The sequence below is a fragment of the Triticum urartu genome, chromosome 3 (genome assembly GCF_003073215.2).
Source record: "Triticum urartu cultivar G1812 chromosome 3, Tu2.1, whole genome shotgun sequence".
NCBI lineage: Eukaryota > Viridiplantae > Streptophyta > Magnoliopsida > Poales > Poaceae > Triticum > Triticum urartu.
Window position 1 is genome coordinate 642,039,916 of NC_053024.1, and position 23,169 is coordinate 642,063,084.

Genomic DNA, 23,169 nt, shown 5'->3' on the forward strand with positions numbered 1-23,169 from the left:
CATGTAAAGAATGATTTTATGCATCGATGATTTTATTGATCGTGCACTAGGCACATATATATAGGTACAAGGGGTGCGATCGGTGTCTTGTCTTTCCAAATACAAGTACATATATGGAGAGAGAGATACTGCAGGTGTGTCATACAAAACTCAGACCTTAGTACATGTACACATGTTTAACAATAATTAAAATATCCGGTTATGGATTACCTTATTTAAGAGGTGCTCGGTCAATACCACGAACGTTTGATGGGCTGGATTTGTCAAGTCATGCTGTAGATGCTCTTAGGTCCTGTATATATGGATAGAGGGAGTAGATTTTCTTTTCAGGTTTGTGGTAATCGGTGACAACAATCACATACGCTTCTGGTGGCCGGTGACTGTACGATCCTTATGACCTTATCCCCTTCAGGTCGGATTCCCGCATTTCCTGTCTCCTCCTTCCAGAAATGACACAAACTCACCAGGCCCTCAGACGCACGCACACGCAGATAGGAGCATATCCAAGCACTGTACGTGCACGGTGCACCACGGCGAAGTGACGGGGGCGGCGGACATGCACAAAGCTGGCCGGCCCCGATGACGCACAGCTCCGATCCCACTCCGTGCAGACTCCAAAAGCGACCCACACGCTCCACGGAGCCTCGTGCGCGCGCCCGGCCGGATCGGCGGACACGACGCGAGCAGTACTTGGCCGTGGCACCGGCGGCGAATACGGCGCGCTGCTGCCTCCATTTACTCCGGCCAGAGCAGCGAAACGATAAGGACGCCGTGGCCTCGGCCTCGGCCTCGCCGCACTAGCGCCGCACAGGCCCAGGCGGTCTGACGCCCCAAAGGGAAGGAGATCACTGTGCCGCCGGTGACCACCGGTCACGCCCGACCCGAACCCCAGACGTACGTCTACCAGCAGCCGCTACAGTGCCGTGGAGGACCGCGGTAGCATCGCCGTTGCCAAATTTTTTGCGACATTGCTGGATTGAACTTGCGACATGGATTTCTGCTCGACCCAGAAAATGCACCCCAAAATGTGGTGGCTGTCAGAGGCGACTGTTGACGGCGTAAGCAAAAATTTAGAAAGGTGACCACTGACTCCTGGCCTGTGACTAGCTCCACGGCACCACCACCACCACACCTCCGTCCAACCTAAAACTCTCTACCCTATCTATCCAACAGCGAAGGATGATAAAAGGAAAAGCATTCTCACTGCGCCCACGAGGGGCCATCCTGGCCGTCCATCTCCATCTCCATGGAGAGGCCCGACCTCCGGGACCCGGCCGCTCCCGGCTTGGCCACCGACCACTGGGAGTGCTGGGTCACCGCGGCGTCCCCGTCCGGCAGCGGCGCGGGGGAGGGGAACCACTTGGCCTGCATGTAGCTGGACCGCCTCCAGGGCGGGACGTGTAGGCCGCTCTCCCGGAGCGAGCGGCGCGAGGCGAGGCAGAGCAGCGCCACGGCCTTCCGCAGCCTGTCCGGCGGGCCCACGAACACGGCGGGCAGCCGGGCCGAGAGGTGGGCGTACCATGGGGCCGGCCTAGCCAGCTGGAACTGGGACCTGAAATCTATGTCCACGATTAGCCTGGTCCGCCCGGCCCCGCCGTCCCCCGCCACGTGGACGTCGATGTACTCGTGGTCACCTGCAAGCAAGCGACATGGAGGGATAGCTGGTTCAAATATCTCAGGCAGCTGCAGCTCATTGTTTCTTTTGGGGGAGCAAGTACCAGTGTGCTGCTAACTCCAACTAAAAGCATATTTACATTATCATCATGGTTAATCAGCAGTACTACAGTTCCACTAGTATGCATCTGAACAGTAGTGATATTAGTATGCATTTGAACATTAGAACAGTGGTATAAATTAGTATGCATTTGAACAGTAGCATATGAAACTGAAACTAATACTACTACGAACAGTATATTACTAGTATGTGTTTTGACAGAGCTGTGAACCGTTCGCTATGAAAAGAGGAGTGGTGATGGCAACCAAGAAATTTACAAACAAAAATGCTTAATGGTGGCACTAAGTGTTTGCTTTGTGGTGATGGCAACCATCTGAAGCTTTTTCCTTTTCATTATCCTAAAAAAAGAGAGGTCTACTTATTGTTGTTGGCAAGAACAACAGGGGGAGAAGGGCGAAACAGGGAGATGAGTTATTTAAATAACACACATGGCAGCTCGCACAAAAGATGGTAATTTCGGGAACTGTTTTCTTACCAAAAGAAGAAACATGCTCTTTCAAGGCAGCATTATCTGCAGGCAATCCAGCCCAGTTTCGGACGGTCACAAAAGAAGCAAGCAAGCACACACAGAAATGGTAAAAAAGAGGAGGGGACGTTGAAATGCTTGCTAGGAGCATCAGAGGAAGCAAAAAACAGCCAGCCATGATTTCAGAGAGAGAGAGAGAGAGAGAGAGAGAGAGAGAGATTTTAGATTTTACCTCCGGGATGCTGGGCGGTGGCGACCCAAGAAGACCTGCAGAGGGACGCATCGTAGCCATCCTTCCTCAGCCTCACCATGAGCCTCTTCTTCAAGCTGCTCCTCTTCCTCTCCTCCCCCATCTCTCTCACATGCTCCATGGCCCTCTCGTATATCTCCATCTCCAGTGGCGTGCAGCCCCCAAGGACGCCCTGAACGAATGGCGCACGCATTTGGCAGACATAATACGTAGAAGGTAAGTAGAGCTACAAAGATCCAGCATTTCTGTGTGTAGATTCACACACCTCGATGATGTGGCAGGTAGTTTGATGCTGCGTAGGAGCCGACTCCGTGGGTGATGCTGGCTCGGCATCCATCTCAAACATTCTCTCATCTGAGCTGGTGCTCATGATATGTGTGGCTCCTTTGGTCTTTGGATGCAACGCGGATAATAGTGTCAAAGTGTTCTTGAGCTCTGTGGGGATGGAGAGCCTCACTCATGGCTCTCGTGAGCTACAGAGGCTTTTGCATTTATCTAGTGGGCAATAGGTCTAGTACAACTAGTACTGCTACTGCGAGCCTGTGCGTGTAAATGTGAGCTGGAGCTGGATGACATCTTTTGCGCGGAAATTGAAAGCTTTGAAAGAGGCGAGGGAAAGGGTTGGAAATTTATTGGAGATGACATGGTGATGGAGACAGAATTGTGAATTGAACTGATGAGATGTGAGGACGATGGAAGCAGTGGTGAATCATGGCGTAGGCGTACGCCTCATACCATAGCTAGGTTTTATTATTGTAGGCATTAGGGAATAGATTGACTGAGAATATTCAGCGGCAAACCGTGAGTGCATTTTTACAATGCACCTTAGAGCATATAAACCAGGCACCCTATACCCGCCTCAAACGCCCCCGACGAATGGCCCGGTCACTGATCGGTTAAAAAAAAGACCCAGACGGGCGTCTCAAGTGGGTCTTAAATATTTGGACTGACCGGTACCCCTCATATTCAGCCCAAATATGAGGCGGACATGGGGCTGCCCGGACGCGTCTGCCACGTTGGACCCGACAGGTCTACTCATCACAAATTGCACCAAATTCACTCCCTTGACCTACCGGATTCATTTGCTTTCTCCTCTTTTTTTCCTCCTCCACGTCGAACGTCTCACAGCTCCGCCGCCACCCTTTCTCTGCAGCCGTTCCGAGCCTCAACGCCGCCAGGACCGACACAACAGTCCTCTCTCCCGTGCTTCCACCACAGACATCAGACATCGTCGCCGGCCCGGATGCCACCGTGGTATGTCCGGCAACTCTCGGGCTGCCCCTTGCGCTCTATATGTTCGACACATTGTCTGGCCTGGTTTTTTGTGATTTATTTGTAGGAAAAAACGTGAATTTCGATGCTTCGTCGGAGGAGGATTATGGACCGACGGAGCTTGACAAAATGATTCAAGATGAGTTCTTTGATTTGTCAGATTCAGACGAAGAAGTGGACATGATCATGCTCATGAGCATGCAAGAGGAAATGGACCGACATGTGGGGCATATTCTCAACTTCAAGGGCTCAATCAAATGGAGAAGAATGATCAATCGGGATAGGGACTCTGGAGCATAGCTACTGCACAAGGACTATTTTGCTCTGGACCCAACTTTCTGGATGATTCATGATTTCGTCGCCGTTTTCGTATGTGGAAACCATTGTTTTTGCGCATCGTGAAGGAAGTGGAGGCACACAATGACTACTTCAAACTCACAAGGGATTGCTATGGACAATATTCTTTCTATGCTAAGTAGAAATGCACGGTTGCTCTGAGGATGCTTGCACTTGGTACTGCCGCAGAGGTTGTTGGTGAGATGGTCCGGATGGGGAGAGCACATGCCTGAAGACTACAGTCAAGTTTGCATGCGTCGTGGTGGGATGTTTGGAGCAGAGCATCGGAGAGAACCAAATGTGTAGGACGCATAAAAGTTGCTGGCAATAGGAGAGTCCAAAGGGTTTCCAAGAATGTTGGGATCAATTGATTATATGCATTGGCAATGGAAGAACTGTCTCAAAGGTTTGCGAGGAACGTATCAAGGTCACACCAAGAAGCCACCATCATACTGGAAGCAGTGGCATCACATGACTTATGGATTTGACATGTTTTATTTGGAATGTCGGGTTCTCACAACGATATCAACGTGCTACAACGATCTCCCGTGTTCAGGAGGCTTTGTAATGGGGAATCACCATTGTGCAACTATAGTATCAACGACCGTGACTACAACATGGGATACTATCTTGCCGATGGCATCACTACTAGGGAAAACCTTATACACACGGTCTTATAAGTAGCGCGTGTTAAATAGAGGCCCTACTGCTAATTAGTAGTAGCGCGTTCTCCTTTCAAGCGCTATTAGTAGGTTGTTAGCAGTAGCGCGTGTTGGTGAGCCGCGCTGCTGTTATGGCCAGCCCGGGCCCAGGTACCCATCCCCACTTAGCAATAGCGCCTATCTTGTACCCACGCTACAACTATTTACTTTAGCAGTAGTGTTGGGCCTAAAGACGAGCTACTATTAAGCCCATGTTAAAGTCGTCCTCCGTGCCTGACCTCTCTCAGTCTTCCCTCCTCACTCTCCATCTGCACTCTCTCTCCCACCCTCGTCGACGGCCTGCCCTGGACTGCTCCGGTCGCCCTCCCCCAGCCCGCACCCACCATCCCCCGCGCCCACCCTCCCCACGCGCTGGCCCTCCCCGGCGCCGACCCTCCCCCACGCGCCGCCGTCCTCCCCTGCGCCTGCCCTCTCCATCCCCTTCTCGGTGCCCGAGCTACCGTGTGAGTACCTCCTTCTCCTCTCAATTCACCCAAAAGCTAGGTATCTCTGAATGTGTTGGATGAATTAGCAAATGCAATATGCTCAGATTTTTAACTAATTTTGTTCATATATATGAACCCTAGGTGTTCATATATATGAACCCATTTCATCAATAGAGCACTAAATAGGTTTTTTGAGTGCAATAGAATGTAGATATATGTAACCCTAGGTGTTCATATATATGAACCTACTACTAGTAGAAATATTATAGATAAATGGGTGGATGAAATTAGATATTTTTTTAATGCTTGGATAGATAGATGGATAGCCAGATGGATTAAACTAGGTTTTCTTTAGTAATGCTTTGGATAGATAGATGGATGGATGGATGGATAGTTGTTAGGGTTAGAACTAGGGTATTTTAGATAATACAATTTTATATATTAAATATAGGTCTTTTGAACCAAGATAATAATGTTTAGTTGATAGCTTATAGGGCTTCACTAAGTCCTAAGATGAGGATACTAATGTTTTTGTTTATATTTTGTTTTTGTGGAAATCAAGGAGCCCTTGCATCATCCCCGCCATCGTCCCCATCACCGACCCCCTCTGACCTCGAGGTGAGACCAGCCAAATCCCCATGTCGATGATGATTTAGATGTTTTGATAGATGTAGTAGAGTAGTAGCTAGATGAGGAGTTGTGACAATTTTCATGGAATAGAAAATTTTCAATGTAGTTCTTTCAAATATGATGGAGATTTAGACATGTGATATGTAGTGTTCTGTACTACTAGTGCTTGCCCAAGTGGCCTATGTTTGCAGAGAACACCTCGGAGTGGCCTATGTTTTGCCTGAGTGTTGATTAATTTCCATTCCGGGAAATTTCAGACGCTCGATATATGTCCTTTTTAGCAAAGGTCATCCTGGATTTTTGCGTGAATTTTGCTTTGAGTTGTGCTAGAATATGTAGGAAATATCGAGTGGCCCAGATTTTCTAGAAGGATAATTAAATGACATTTTGGGTTCACTTTAAGTCTATCTGGGCTCCATACATGACAGTCAAAAAATCAGTGAGGGAGAGTCTCCACCATATATATGAGAGAAGAAGAATCCCAACTGTTGTCGTGAGGGAAGCTTCTTCTTCATTTGAAGGTGCTAGACATTTTGGTGTAATGCACTTTCAAATGAAAGTAGGAGCTTCCATCACCGACGGTCGCAAATGTCAGAGAGGAAGAAGAATCCCGACTGTTGTCGTGGGGGTGGCTTCTCCTTCGTTCTCGTGTGCTAGACATTTTGGTGTGATGCACTCAGGGACGAAGGAAGGAGCGACCATCAACGTCGGTCGAATATATCAGATAGGGAGTGCCCACCATATACACCACGTGAGATGAGAGTTTTCAACAAAAGTCTCGTCAGACTGAAAGTCAACCCGTGATAAATATTAATGATCGAATTTAGTTTTTCCAGTACATATATAAAAAAAATTAGAAGCTTAATCTTTGAATTATGAACACAGGAGATGTCTGATGACGATAGGATCCTGGAGTGCGATTACTGCTACGATGACTCGGGTTTGTGCGCCAGGTTTCCTCACTTGCAAAATGATAGGTTTTTCACTGTGAAGCTGGATGAGACCTTTGTTGTTTGTACGGTACGCAACGACAAACATTCATCGTAATTAATATCATCACTTGTTCTTCTTTTATTCAACGTGTAATTTCTGTTTTTTTTCAATTTGATTAGTACATCCCGTGCCATGCAAGACCATATGTATTGGAGAAGCTCGGTTTCAAAGACTTTAAGAATATGGAGACGAGAACGGCTCACTTAAGAACTAAACATTGTTATGTGTTTCTGGTTAAGCTGTACAATGCGGTCAATCACTCCCATTTCGATTGCTCTAATTGGGAAGCTCTCTGCAAGGCATATGGATTTGACGAGAGTATGCAAATAACACTTGATATTCACCCCTAAGAAGATGATGATGATAATATCGACATCTGGGTGGATGTGGATATGCCTCTAGTTTTGTGTAAATGTGAGTTTGTCAAACTAATTTGTTAAGTTAAGTAATTTATTTTGTTAATTTAAAAATATTTGGTGTTCATCGATACTAAACATTTTTATTTATAATTATCAGCTTATTTCTTATCTTCCAAAAATACTCGGAAGGCTGTAGACAGGACATACGAGAACTATGACTCCGAGCTTAATTGTGTGGAGAAAGGTTATCTTGTCTCATTCATAGATGATGTTGAGACCTTTAAAACCAATCACTATATCCTCCTAAATTTTATTGGATATGTGCCACTAGTCCATAAATTGCATGATGGTAACTTCATTGCCAAAAACTTGGTAAGATTTTGTTAATGATGGTAACTTCATTGCATACATTCTTCTTAAGTAAACTACATTGCTAACTATATATGTTACTATTACGTTTATCAACAGAGGCTCCCAAAGGAGGTTCTGCCTTACATGCTGTTTACCGAAGGTGCTATGCATATGGTTAGCTTACGGCCAACTCCTTTGAAGGCTTACCATACTGCATACTCGATTTCTTCAAATGATGGAAGGCTCAAAATCAAAGAATGGAGCAAAGTGATGAATGCACACACGTAACTAATTGGAGAGAACATCAATGTGCGCAAGCCACAAGTTGGAGATAGGTTTATCTCCATTCTCCATTATGGAGATGGACTGGTTTATCTCTTTTATGGTATTTTACCTAGGAGAGAGGAGTAGGTCCTAGGTATTAAGAACAATTAGTTAGTGTTGATTATGACTATGGCTCTTCTCCTTTTCCTTTTCCGGAAGTTGAAGAATAATGATGGTACTACAGTAGTACTTCTGGCAATTTGACACCAAATGAACTGTTGCATGTTCACCGCTTGTAAGCAAAAGTTTCTCCTCGTGCCGCGAGCCACCGCGCACGCGTTGGCGAGGGAGAAGGCGTAATAAGCAAGCTGATGATGAGAAGTTGTGATTATGTGCTACAATGTGTTAGAGTTGATGAGGAGGAGGAGGAGTTGTGATTATGACTAGTGACCAAGTTGTTATATGATTTCTCATGGACAAAAATGATGATGAGGAGGAGTTGTTATATGACAATGATGTATTATGATGGTAAGTTGTTAATGATATTATGACGATGATGATGAGTTATATATTATATCATTGGGTGAAAGAACCGCGGAAGAGTTTCAAGTGGATGGATCGCTAATCCATGACTTGGTCACTTTGGATCCATCCACAAAAAACTAATCCACGGTTGTTTCGCCCAATGATGTAATAACTCATTATGATGTAATAACAATCTCTAAATTTCTACTGTATGAAAACTTGTATAATGGTGTATGAATACAACATAAAATAAAAAAGAAATAGAATACGTAATAATAATAGTAGTGTGGGTAGAGCGGCGCTGCTAGTAACTACCAGTAGCGCGTTCTTCAAAATGCGCTACTGCTAAGTAGGTATAGCAGTAGCGCGGGTGAACCAACGCTACTGCTACCATTTAGCTGTAGCGCCGTAGAGGCAGCGCAGTCTCCCGTGCTACTGCTAGGCATTTCCCTAGTAGTGCATCTATTCTCAGTGGGCGGCTTTTGTGAAGACTATATCCAAATCATACGGCAACAAACAAAGCCACTTTGCAACAATGCAGGAAGCAACTTGGAAGGATGTGGAGAGGGCATTCGGAGTGCTTCAAGCTCATTGTGGAATTGTTCCTGGAGCTGCAATGATGTGGGAATCAGAAACTTTATGGCAGCCGATGACATGTTGTGTTATTTTGCACAATATGGTTGTCAATGATGAGAGTGATGGTGCAAACCAATGATTTTGAAGCGCTTGGAGAGCAAGTTCAAGCACCGAAAGATCAAGATGCAAATCAGTTTATGAACTGTCTACCTATGCATTAGAATCTTCGAGATTAGTCGGTGCATGCACAGCTACTCATTGATATTGCGGAGCATATGCGGGCCCACAATGAATACTAATAAGCTATTGTTTGAGTTGTGCACTTCAAATAAATTTTATGTAAGAACTATGTATTTTCGGTACCAAAATTTGTTATTTACGTGTGACATTGGCGTGTATGATGAACGTGCACGAATTTGCATGGATTTGAGAGTCAGGATTTGAGGTATGTGGCTGCTGGGCACGAGATATGAGGGACTGTCTGGATGTGTCCGCGGGCGTGCCTGGGCGCATCCCCGGACGTATAGGGGGGCGGATTTACCAAGCTCGGCTTTAGATGCTCTTAGTCTTATTCTCTCATAGCAACTCTTGGATTTTGGTTGAAAATGTCACTCTAGTAGATCGTCATCCTCTCCTCGATCTTCGCCGTATTTCTTGAAGAGGGTTTTAATTTCAACCCGCGGACGTACATATTTAGAAGTTGGGCGAGAATATATGGTGGAGTGCGCCCTCCATCCATTTAAATATTAGTGCCACAAACATTTTAAAACACACACTCCCTTCCAACGCTGGACAAATCCCTTTGCTTCCTTCATTTTGTGCCACCTTCAAAGCCTGGACCGCCACGATTTGGCTCATGTCGCCTCCGTTGAGCCATTCTCACACCTTCCATGCTTCACCGCAGCCCCGCATATTTTTCCCGTCGTCCAACCTCACCGTCTATTTCGCCACACGATCTCAGGATGGCTGACATTCCTGCCTTGAACTATGTCGGTATTTCCTCAAAGAGGAAGGGATGATGTAGCACAGCTACGGTAGGTATTTCCCTCAATGATGAGACCAAGGTTATCGAACCAGTAGGAGAACCACACATCACCACGTAAACATCTCCTGCACACAAATAACAAATACTCGCAACCCGACGTATTAAAGGGGTTGTCAATCCCTTTCGGGTAATGGCGCCATAAATTGGCAAGTAGACGGGATAAGAATTGTAGTAGATTGATAAATGCAAATAAAAGCAAATAAAATTCAGCGAGATATTTTTGTGTTTTTGGATTAATAGATCTGAAAATAAAAACAAATAAAAATAGATCGCGAAGGCAAACATAATAAAGAAGAGACCCGGGGCAATAGGTTTCACTAGTGGCTTCTCTCGAGAAAAATAGCAAATAGTGGGTAAACAAATTACTGTTGGGCAATTGATAGAACTTCAAATAATCATGACGATATCGAGGCAATGATCATTATATAGGGATAACGTCCAAGATTAGTAGACCGACTCCTGCCTGCATCTACTACTATTACTCCACATATTGACCACTATCCCGCATGCATCTAGTGTATTAAGTTCATGGTGAAACGAGTAATGCAATAAGAACGATGACATGATGTAGACAAGATCTATTTATGTAGAAATAGACCCCATCTTGTTATCCTTTATAGCAACAATACATACGTGTTGGTTCCCCTTCTGTCACTGGGATCAAGCACCGTAAGATTGAACCCATCACAAAGCACCTCTTCCCACCGCAAGATAAATAGATCAAGTTGGCCAAACAAAATAGATCAAGTTGGCCAAACAAACCCAAATATCGGAGAAGAAATATGAAGCTATAAGCAATCATGCATAAAAGAGATCAAAAGACTCAAATAACTTTCGTGGATAAAAACATAGATTTGATCATAAACTCAAAGTTCATCGGATCCCAACAAACACACCGCAAATAGAGTTACATTGATAACCCACAAGTATAGGGGATCGTTTGTAGCCTTTTTCGATAAATAAGAGTGTCGAACCCAACGAGGAGCTAAAGGCAGAACAAATATTCCCTCAAGTTCTATCGACCACCGATACAACTCTACGCACACTTGACGTTTGCTTTATCGGAAACAAGTATGAAACTATTTTGTAGGTGTGATGCTAGAACTACTTTGCAAGAATAAAACTAGAAGTACTTTGCAAGATAATAAAAGTTAAGTGTTTAGAGAAAGGGTTTGTGTCAACAAGAAAGTTCTTTGTCCCTAGGCAATCGATAACAAGTGCCGATAATCATTCTTACAACTTTATATGAGGGAGATGCATGAGCTAACATACTTTCTCTACTTGGATCATATGCACCTATGATTGGAACTCTAGCAAGCATCCACAACTACTAAAGATCATTAAGGTCGTGAAACCCAACCATAGCATTAAGTATCAAGTCCTCTTTACTCCCATACGCCATAACCCACCTACCCCGGTTTAAATTTCTATCACTCTCCCAACCCACCGTAAGCAAATCATGAACATATTGCAACACCCTAAAGCGGGGCCCCTCACGTTTGCGCGAGAACGGAGGGCACCATAGGAAATCACCATAATAAAATATACAATCATACCAACCAAGATCATGATTAACCCATTGGACAAAATAGACCATAGATCATTGGGAAATAATATATGGAGTTGAGCACCACGTTTAAGTAGATATTACAGTGGGGAGAAGAGGTGTTACACTGCTGCATAGAGGGGGAGAGAGTTGGTGTTGACGGTAGCAAGATTGTTGATGTAGATCGTTGTCCCGATCATTGCCCCGGTGGCACTCCGGCGCCACCGGAAGCGAGGGGGAGAGAGCCCCCCTCCTTCTTCTTCTTCTTCTTCTTCTTCGGGCTCCTCGCTAGGTGGGAGAAGGGTTCCCCGTCTGGTCCTTGGTCTCCATGGCCGTAGAGCGGCGGGAGCCCCTCCGAGATTGGATCTCCCTCTCTGTTCTCTTCTGTTTCGCGTTCCCCAGATCTGGCCGAAAACCGTTTCTTATATTCCCGGAGATTCGTAACTCCGATTGCGCTGAGATTTTAACACGGTTTTTTCCGGATATAAGCTTCCTTGTGCTCGAAGTAGAGCCCCAACCGACATACGAGGTGGGCACAACCCACCACCACACGCCTGGCTCAAGGGTGGTGCGCTGGTGTCTTGTGCCCCGTGTGGGCCTCCATTTGAGGTGATTCCAACTCCCAAAAATCACATATATTCCAAAATAATTCTCCGTGAAATTTTATTGCATTTGGACTTTGTTTGATATGGATACTCTGTGATACGAAAAACATGCAGAAGACAGGAACTGGCACTTGGCACACGATCAATAGGTTAGTCCAATAAATCATATAAAAAGTTGCCAAAAGTATGTAAAACTTGTATAATATTGGCATGAAACAATCAAAAATTATAGATACGATGGAGACGTATCAGCATCCCCAAGCCTAATTCCTGCTCGTCCTCGAGCAGGTAAATGATAAAAAAGATAATTTTTGATGTGGAATGCTACCTAGCATAAACTTGATCATATATCTAATCATGACATGAATATTAATACATAAGGGATTCAAAGCAATAGTCTATAATTTGACATAAAGACATCAATACTCAGGCATCCCAATAAAGAATCATGTCTTTCAAAATATCAATGCTAAAGAAAGCTATCCCTACGAAATCATATAGTCTTGTCATGCTCTGTCTTCTTAACACGAAGTATTTATCATGCACAACCCCGATGACAAGCTGAACATTTGGTTCATACTTTTTAACGTGCTTTAGCGTTTTCAACCCTCACGCAACACATGAGCGCAAACCATGGATATAGCACTATGGGTGGTATAGAGTATAATGATAGGGGTAAATATAGAGAAGATAAAAAGTAAGGAGGTCTCACATCGATGCGGCTTACCAACGGGCTATGGAGATGCCCATCAATTGATATCAACGTGAGGAGTAGGGATTTCCATGCAATGAATGCACTAAGAGCTAAAAGTGTATGAAATCTCAATATGAAAACTAAGTGGGTGTGCATCTAATCCTATAATGAAAAATTCCCATTAGTATATGAAAGTGACAACATAGGAGACTCTCCATATGAAAAACATGGTGCTACTTTGAAGCACAAATGTGGTAAAGGATACTAACAATGCCCCTTCTCTCTTTGTTTATTTATTTCTTTTTTCTTTTTTCTTCTTTTTTTTCTTTTTTTCTCTCATTGTCCGGAGTCTCATCCCGACTTGTGTGGGAATCCTAGTCTCCATCATCCTTTCCTCACTGGGGCACTACTCTAAAAATGAATAATGATGATCATCGCACTTCTGTTTACTTATAACTCAAAAGAAATAAAAATTACAACTCGATACCTATGACAAAATATGACTCTATATGAATGCCTGTGGCAATGTACCAGGATGTGCAATGATCTAGCCTAACATGTATGAAAAATGATGAACGGTGGCTGAGCCACGACTACTATGTCATCTATATGATCATGCAAAGCAATATAACAATGAATGCCCAAGTCATCAAACGGAAGCGGTGGAAGTTGCATGACAATATATCTCGGAATGGCCATGGAAATGCCATAATAGGTAGGTATGGTGACTGTTTTGAGGAAGATATAATAAGACTTATGTGTGATAGAGTGCATCATATCATGGGGTTTGGATGTATGTGCGAAGTTTGCACCACGTCTCGATGTGAGAAAGTGCAATGCATGGTACCATAGAGGCTAGCAAATTGCGGAAAGGTAAGAGTGCGTATAATCCATGGACTCACATTAGTCATAAAGAACTCATATACTTATTGCAAAAGTTTATTAGCCCTTGAAGCAAAGTACTACTACGCATGCCCCTAGGGGGATAGATTGGTAGGAAAAGACCATCGCTCTTCCCCGACCGCCACTCATAAGGAAGACAATCAATAATAAATCAGGCTCCAACATCATAGCATAACGAGAGACTATACGTGCATGCTTCGGGAATCACAAACCATAACACCAATATTCTTACTAAACATAACCATTTACTAGTACCTCCCACATATTCAATCTCTATATCGCAAAACTATTGCAAGGAATTAAACATATCATATTCAGTGATCCACAAGTTCTATGTAGGATTTTATGACTAACCATGCAATTGACCAATTCATGTTGACTCTCTAAATAGATATAAGTGAAGCATGACAGTTTAATTATTTCTAGAAAATACCATGCTCTAACAAATAGAAGTGAAGCAAAAGAGCATTCTTCAAACAACGGGTTTCCATGTGAAGAGAAACATGCAATCCAAACTTCAAATGATATAAGTGAAGCACATGAAGCATTCTATAAAGACACACTCAAAAGGTATAAGTGAAGTGTAATGAGCATTCTATAAATCAACCATGGACTATCTCATACCAGCATGGTGCAAAAAATGAAAATTAAACACAAAAGATGCTCCAAGATTTGCACATATCACATGAACGAAACGAAACCGAAAACATACCGATACTTGTTGAAGAAAGATGGGATGCCTTCCGGGGCATCCCCAAGCTTAGACACTTAAGTCTCCTTGAATATTTACTTGGGGTGCCTTGGGCATCCCCAAGCTTGAGCTCTTGACTCTCCTCCTTCTCCTCATATCGAGACCTCCTCGATCTTTGATCACTTCATCCACACAAAACTCAACAGAAAGTTCGGTAAGATCCGTTAGTATAATAAAGCAAATCACTACTCTAAGTACTATTGCAAACCAATTCATATTTTGTTTTTGCATTTTATATACTGTAATATAACTTTTCCATAGCTTATACTACCGATAAAAATCGATAGTTTCATCAAAACGAGCAAAAGAATGCATCAAAAACAGAATCTGTCTTAAACAAGATAGTCTGTAGTAATCTGAATATTCACCATACCTCTGGTACTCAAATAATTCTGAAAAATAGGAAAAATAAACATTTCGTATAGAAAGACAGTGCAAAAGGTTTCCGAACCATTTGACATTCCAGTAAAAAATCTAAAATCGAGCACTACAGCCAAAGTTTCTGTTTTGCACCGCACAAACCAACAAGCAATCTAAACACCCTAAAGGCAAATCTTGGCACATTATTTTTATAATACAATGGAATTGTACAAGGGGATAATTATTTTTGTGAGAATCTTCATGAAAAATTCTACATTGTTTCCATGAGCATGAACCTAAGTGTTTAAGGTCGACCCTCACTTCTCCAATGCATAACTTCCAATCGCTTCTCTTTTGTGAAAAGGTTTTTAAGTTCCCCTCTATATTTTTTTTGTTTTTAAACTTAATAAAAGCACTCAACAGAAATAAATGACTCTCTAAAACTTTCGGGTTGTCTCCTTGGCAGCGCTTTCTTTAAAGCCATTAAGCTAGGCATAAAGTGCTCAAGTAATGAATCCACCCGGATCCCAAGGTATATCGAAGCCAATTTTAATTAACAATGATTTGGCATTTATTAGTGAGCACAAAGCAACATATATCATGCAATGACGAAGTCTAACTCTCTTCCTCATGCCATACAAGAACAATTCATGCACATCAAGTAAAGGCCAATGCATAGTATAAGCAATTTCTTGCAATTTTATCGTGTTGGACACAAAGAGAGGTGGAAATGTAGTTCCTCTCTCATAATAATTGCAAGTAGGAGAAGAAAGCACATGTATATTATATTCATCAAAATCATCATGTGCAACGGTAAAAGGCAACCCATCAATATAATCCTTAACAAGAGCGAACTTCTCCGATATAGTGTAGTTGGGAGAATTCAAAAAGATAATAGGACTATCATGCGTGGGTGCAATAGCAACAATTTCATTCTTAACATAAGGAACAATAGCAAGTTCATCTCCATAAGCATAATTCATATTGGCATCTTGGCCACAAGCGTAGCAAGCATCAAGTTCATCAAAAGGGGATATTTCAAAAGAATCAACGGGATCATAGTAATTATCATAGCATTCATCCTTTGGTAAGAACGAAAGGGCATTAAATAATGTATGAGTTGAAGAGTTACTCTCATTAGAAGGTGGACACAGGTAGCTAATCCGTTCTTCCTCTGTTTGTTCTTCGCTCTCCTCATCATCTTTTTCATCCAATGAGCTCGCAGTTTCATCAATTTCTTCTTCCATAAACTCCTGCAAAGTATTAGTCTTTTCTTGGACAGCGGAGTTATTCTCAATAAATACATCAATATCATAATTGTACTTATAATTATCATAGCAATATTTAAGGATAGCAAGATTTTCAGGTCTATAAACTAAATCATCAAAATCTTCAAACTTTTCAAACAAAGATTCAATTTCATATGCACCCTTAAAAGCAACAAATTCTTCTATTCGTTCCACATCATAATAATCATATATACCTCTAGCATAAGAAGCCAAGGTTTCATTATCATTAAATTCGCATGAATAGGGAAGGTGTAGAACCTCAATCTTAGAGCAACAAGTATAATCATATCTCAAGCATAGATTCCAAGCATACCATTGCAACATTTCAATTTGATCCCATAAAAGTTTTCCCTTTTGAGTCAAGCAATAATCCCTAAAGTATTCAAGTTGATCCCACATTACTCCCATTATCAAGTTGAATGGGGTTTTCTCAGGATTATCAAAGTAGTTCATAATACTTTTCACATAACGAGCATCGAGGGTTTTAGGAGGTTCCCCGTCTCCATGAGTAGCAAGTACCACTAATTTTTTGGTGTTTTGTGTTCCATATCCATAACCAAAGATAGAGAACAACTTAGAACAGGAAATAAAACTACTTAGTGATAAAGCAAACAAGCACACACGACAATATTCACCCCATGTTATTGCTCCCCGGCAACTGCGCCAGAAAAAGTTCTTGATAACCCACAAGTATAGGGGATCGTTTGTAGCCTTTTATAAATAAGAGTGTCGAACCCAACGAGGAGCTAAAGGTAGAACAAATATGCCCTCAAGTTCTATCGACCACCGATACAACTCTACGCACACTTGACGTTTGCTTTATCGGAAACAAGTATGAAACTATTTTGTAGGTGTGATGCTAGAACTACTTTGCAAGAATAAAACTAGAAGTACTTTGCAAGATAATAAAAGTTAGGTGTTTAGAGAAAGGGTTTGTGTCAACAAGAAAGTTATTTGTCCCTAGGAAATCGATAACAAGTACCGGTAGTCATTCTTGCAACTTTATATGAGGGAGAGGCATGAGCTAACATACTTTCTCTACTTGGATCATATGCACTTATGATTGGAACTCTAACAAGCATCTGCAACTACTAAAGAACATTAAGGTCGTGAAACTGAACCATATCATTAAGTATCAAGTCCTCTTTACTCCCATACGCCATAACCCACCTACTCGGGTTTAAGTTTTGTCACTCTCGCAACCCACCGTAAGAAAATCATGAGCATATTTCAAAACCCTACAGTAGGGGCCCCTCACGTTTGCGCGAGAACGGAGGGCACCGTAGGACAGCACCATTAATAAAATATACAATCATACCAACCAAGATCACGATTAACCCATAGGACAAAAGGAATCTATTCAAATATCATAGGATAACCGTAGATAATTGGGAAATAATATATGGAGTTGAGCACCATGTTTAAGTAGAGATTACATCAGGGAGAAGAGGTGTTACACCACTGCATAGAGGGAGAGAGAGTTGGTTTTGACGGTAGCAAGATTGTTGATGTAGATCCCTGGCCCGATCATTGCCCTGGTGGCACTCCGGCGCCACCGGAAGCGAGGGGGAGAGAGCCCCCCTCCTCCTCCTTCTTCCTTGGCCGCCTCCCTAGGTGGGAGAAGGGTTCCTCCTCTGGTCCTTGGTCTCCATGCCCGTGGAGGGGAGGGAGCCCCTCCGAGATTGGACCTCCCTCTCTGTTCTCTTCTGTTTCGCGTTCCCCAGATCTGGCCGAAAACCGTTTCTTATATTCCCGGAGATCCGTAACTCCAATTGTGCTGAGGTTTTAACATGATTTTTTCCGGATATAAGCTTTCTTGCGCCTGAAGTAGAGCCCCAACCGACGTACGAGGTGGGCACAACCCACCACCGTGCGCCTGGCTCAGGGGTGGTGCACTGGTGTCTTGTGCCCTGTGTGGGCCTCCATTTGCGGTGATTCCAACTCCCAAAAATCACATATATTCCAAAATAATTCTCCGTGAAACTTTATTGCATTTGGACTTTGTTTGATATGGATACTCTGTGATACAAAAAAACATGCAGAAAACATGAACTGGCACTTGGCACTAGATCAATAGGTTAGTCCAATAAATCATATAAAAAGTTGCCAAAGGTATGTAAAACTTGTATGATATTGGCATGAAACAATAAAAAATTATAGATACGACGGAGACGTATCATACATCAAATGGATCTCCAAGAGACAATTGTATTGAGAATCAAACGAGAGAGAGGAAGCCATCTAGCTACTAACTACGGACCCGAAGGTCTACAAAAGACTACTCACGCATCATCGGAGAGGCACCAATGAGAATGATGAACCCCTTCTTGATGGTGTCTAGATTGGATCTGGTGTTTCTGGAACTTGCGGCGGCTGGAATTGATTTTCGTCGACTCCCCTAGGGTTTCTGGAATATTGGGGTATTTATAGAGCAAAGAGGCGGTGCAGGAGGCCATCGAGGTGGGCACAACCCACCTGGGCATGCCTTGGGGCCCAGTCGCGCCCTGGTGGGTTGTGACCCCCTCAGGGCACCCCCAGGTGCTTCTCTGGCCCATTGTGTGTCTTCTGGTCCATCAAAAATTCACAAAAAGTTTCGCTGTGTTTGGACGACGTTTGATATTGATTTCCTGCGATGTAAAACACTAGCAAAAAACAACAACTGGCACTTGGCACTATGTCAATAGGTTAGTACCAAAAAATGATATAAAATGATTATAAAACATCCAAGAATCATAATATAACAGCATGGAACAATCAAAAATTATAGATCCGTTGGAGACGTATCAGGATCCCCAAGCTTAATTCCGGCTCGTCCTCGAGTAGGTAATGATAAAAACAGAATTTTTGATGTGGAATGTTGCCTAACATGTTCATCACATAATCTTTCTTTTAAAGCATGGGCATTTGGACTTTTATATGGTTCAAAGCAATAGTCTAGTTTTGACATGAAGACTTTAATACTCAAGCATATCAACAAGCAACCATGCCTTTCAAAATATCAATGCTAAGACAAGTTATCCCTAGCCCATTATGCTCAATCATTGATCCATTCCTGAAACACACTCGCATATTAGCTACACCCAATGCTCAAGTACAGTCATAGTGCCCCTTAGTTGGTGCTTTGTAAGAGACGATGGAGACTCAAAACAATTTGCATATAGTAAATAGAAAGGCCCTTCACAGAGGGAAGTAGGGATTTGTAGAGGTGCCAGAGTTCAAAGCGAAAAAATAGAGATAAAACATTTTGGGAGGCATGCTTTTCCTATCAACGAGAATGATAGAGTAGTTCCCAATACTTTCCATGCTAGATATATCATAGGTCATTCCCAAACGGAAAATAAAGTTTATTGCTTTTTCCACCATACTTTCACTTTCCATGGCTAACAGTATCCACGGGTGCCTTCCATACCAACACTTTCTAAGGAATTTATTATTTGACAACATAAAGTAAATTCATTTTTCATTTTGGGACTGGGCATCCCTAATACCTTTGTCGTACTCCCGTGCAATGACAAGTGAATAAACACTCATCGTGAGAATAACACATCTAACATGGAAATATATCAGCCACCCCCTACCGTTTCATGAGCAGTACGAGCACACAAAAGAGAAGTTTATTTTGAAAATTAGAGATGGCACATACAAATTTGCTTAGAATGGCAAAAGAATACTGCAAATAGGTACGCATAGTGGACTCATGTGGCAAAACTGGTTTAAAGGATTTTGGATGCACAAGTAGTGATCATACATAGTGCAAAATGAAGGGTAGGAAAAGATTGAGAAGCGACCAACCAAGAAACGAAAAATCTCATAAGTGAGCATTAAGCATAACTAACACCGAATAATGCACCACAAGTAGGATGTAATTTCATTGCATAACTATTGACTTTCGTTCTTGCATACGGAATCACAAACCTTAACACTAATATTCTTACTAAAGCATAATTACCCATCAACATGACTCACATATTATATCGACATATCTCAAAACTATTACAAGGAATCAAGTTTATTCTGTCCAATGATCTTCATGAAAGTTTTTTATTATATCCTCCTTGGATATCTATTACTTTGGGACTAGTTTCATATGTTGCTTTTAATAGCTCAAACAAATATAAGGGAAGAACATGATCATCATATTTCTTTCTTTCAAAATAATTTAAGTGAAGCAAGAGAGAATTTATTAAAACAAATACTAACTCTCAAATAAATCTAAGTGAATCATGAGAGCATTTCTTCAAAAATACTAAAGCACACTATGCTCAAAAAGATATAAGTGAAGTACTAGAGCAATTCCATAGCTCGTAAAGATTTAAGTGAAGCATAAAGAGCAATTCCAACAAGTCATGGCATAATTTTGGCTCTCTCAAATAGGTGTGTCCAGCAAGGATTCATGACTAAGAACATGAAGCAAAACAAGCAAAGACTCATATCATAGAAGACGCTCCAAGCAAAACTCATAGTATGTGACGAATAAATATAGTTTCAAGTAAAATACCGATGGTTGTTAGAGGAAAGAGGGGATCCCACTCAGGAGCATCTCCAAGCTTAGTTTCTTGATACTTCTTGAATATTATCTTGGGCGCCACGGGCTTCCCCAAGCTTAGCCTTTTGCTAATCCTTATTCCTTCATCCATCGTAAAGTCACCCAAAACTTGAAAACTTCAATCACACAAAACTTAACAAAACCTTCGTGAGATCCGTTAGTACTGTTGCAAACCCATTCATATTTTATTTTTGCATTATATCTACTGTATTCCAAATTTTCTATGGCAAAAAATCTTCAAAAAAACCATAGAATCATCAAAACAAGCACACAACGCAAAGAAAACATAATCTGTCAAAAACAGAACAGTTTGTAGAAATCTGGAGATTTCAAATACTTCTGTAACTCAAAAAATTATGAAAAATTAGGACAACGTGAGAAAATTTTATATTAATCTTCCGCAAAAAAATCATTATTTAATCATGCTTCTGTTTAAAACGAAAATTATTCTTCTGGGTGCAAAAGTTTCCGTTTTTCAGCAAGATCAAATCAACTATCACCCAACATGATCCTAAAGGCTCTACTTGGCACAAACACTAATTAAAAAAAACACAATCATAACAGTAGCATAATTGTGCAAACACTCAAGAATAGAAAGAAAAAGACAAAAATAAATTTTATTCATTGGGTAGCCTCCCAACAAGCGTTATGGTTTTATGCCCCTAGCTAGGCATAATGCAAAGGATCAAGTATTGTCATCTTTGTTTCTAGATCCATAAGATGCCCTCATGATTGATTCATATGGTGGCTTCATTCTAGTTCTAGGGAAGTGTTCCATACCCTTCCTTAGCGGAAATTGAAATTTAATGTTGCCTTCTTTCATATCAATCACGGCACCAATAGTATGTAAAAACGGTCTACCAAGAATAATTGGACGAAATGGATTGCAATCAATATCAAGAACAATAAAATCTATGGGTACATAATTCCTATTTGCAAGAATAAGAACATCATTAATTCTTCCCAAAGGATTTTTAATAGTGGAATCCGCCAAGTGCAAATTTAGAGAACACTCTTCAATATCGGTAAGACCAAGCACATCACATAAAGATTTCAGAATTGTAGAAACACTAGCACCCAAGTCACATAAAGCAAAACATTCATAATTTTTAATCTTGACTTTAATAGTAGGTTCCCATTCATCATGCAATTTTCTAGGAATTGAAATCTCTAATTCCAACTTTTCTTCAAAAGATTTCATCAAGCATCAACAATATGTTTAGTAAAAGCTTTATTTTGTTCATAAGCATGAGGTGAATTTATCATGGATTGTAATAAAGAAATACAATAAATCAAAGAGAAAGTATCATAATTAAAGTCTTTGTAATCCAAAAGAGTGGGCACATCACTAGTTAAAGTTTTGACCTCTTCAAACCCACTTTTATCAATTTTCTCAACAAGATTTTCACCCTCCGAATTATTGGGACGCCTTCTAGATAAAGTTGACTCTTCTTCAGTCCCTTTATTATCAATCTTAATATTACTAAATAAGGAATCAATAGAATAAACACCAATCATCTTAAGATCTTCATCACTTTTATGAAAGCAATCACTAGAAAACGCTTTTTCTAAAAATTCTCTTCTAGCTCTAAGCATAGCGGTTCTTTTCTTACTTTCACCCATAGAAACATATAAAGCTTTAATTGATTCCTCAACCTTAGGCAAAAACATTTTCATATTGAGATTTTCTACATCATGAGAAATTCTATCAATACTCCTAGACATATCATCAATCTTATTAAGCTTTTCTTCTATTATACGTAGTATTGAAAACTTTTTGAGTATTGATAAATTCTTTAATATTATTCTCAAGATCAGAGGTGTTCCTATTATTATTATAATAAGGATTACCATAGGAATTACCATAATTATTATAGGAATTACTAGGAAAAGGCCTAGGATTAAAATTACGTCTATAAGCATTGTTATTGAAATTGTTTCGAGAGATAAAATTCACATCAATGGCATCACTATTTTGCTCAATCAAAGTAGACAAAGGCACATCATTAAAATCAATAGGAGCACTTTTATTAGCAACCAATTTCATAAGCGCATCAACTTTTTCACTCAAAGAAGAAATTTCTTCAACCGAATTAACTTTTTTACTAGTAGGAGCTCTTTCGCTATGCCATTGTGAATAATTTGCCATAATATTATCAAGAAATTTGGTGGCTTCACCCAAAGTAATTTCCACAAAAGTACCACCCGTAGTGAAATCCAAAAGATTACGAGAAACAAAATTCAACCCCGCATAAAATTTTTGTATGATCCTCGAAAGATTTAACCCATGAGTTGGGCAATTCCTTAGCATCAGTTTCATCCTTTCCCAAGATTGTGCAACATGCTCATGTTCAAGTTGCTTGAAATTCATGATCTAGGTTCTAAGGGAAATGATTTTTGTGGGCGGAAAATAGTTAGTAATAAAAGCATCTTTGCACTTATCCCAAGAATCGGTACTATTGTGAGGCAATGATGAAAACCAAATTTTCGCATGATCTTGCAAAGAAAACGGGATAATTTCAACTT

At 41.4% G+C, this 23,169-nt stretch overlaps 1 protein-coding gene across 1 annotated transcript; it reads right to left on the bottom strand.

Annotated features, from left to right (window-relative positions):
- Positions 1–844: 844 nt before the first annotated feature.
- Positions 845–3,014, bottom strand: LOC125548941. Its single transcript, XM_048712456.1, has 3 exons — positions 2,717–3,014; positions 2,434–2,623; positions 845–1,634 (listed from the first exon to the last, which is right to left on the bottom strand). The coding sequence occupies exons 1-3, from the start codon at positions 2,819–2,821 to the stop codon at positions 1,201–1,203; spliced, it is 729 nt and encodes a 242-aa protein (XP_048568413.1). The 5' UTR covers positions 2,822–3,014; the 3' UTR covers positions 845–1,200.
- Positions 3,015–23,169: the final 20,155 nt, after the last annotated feature.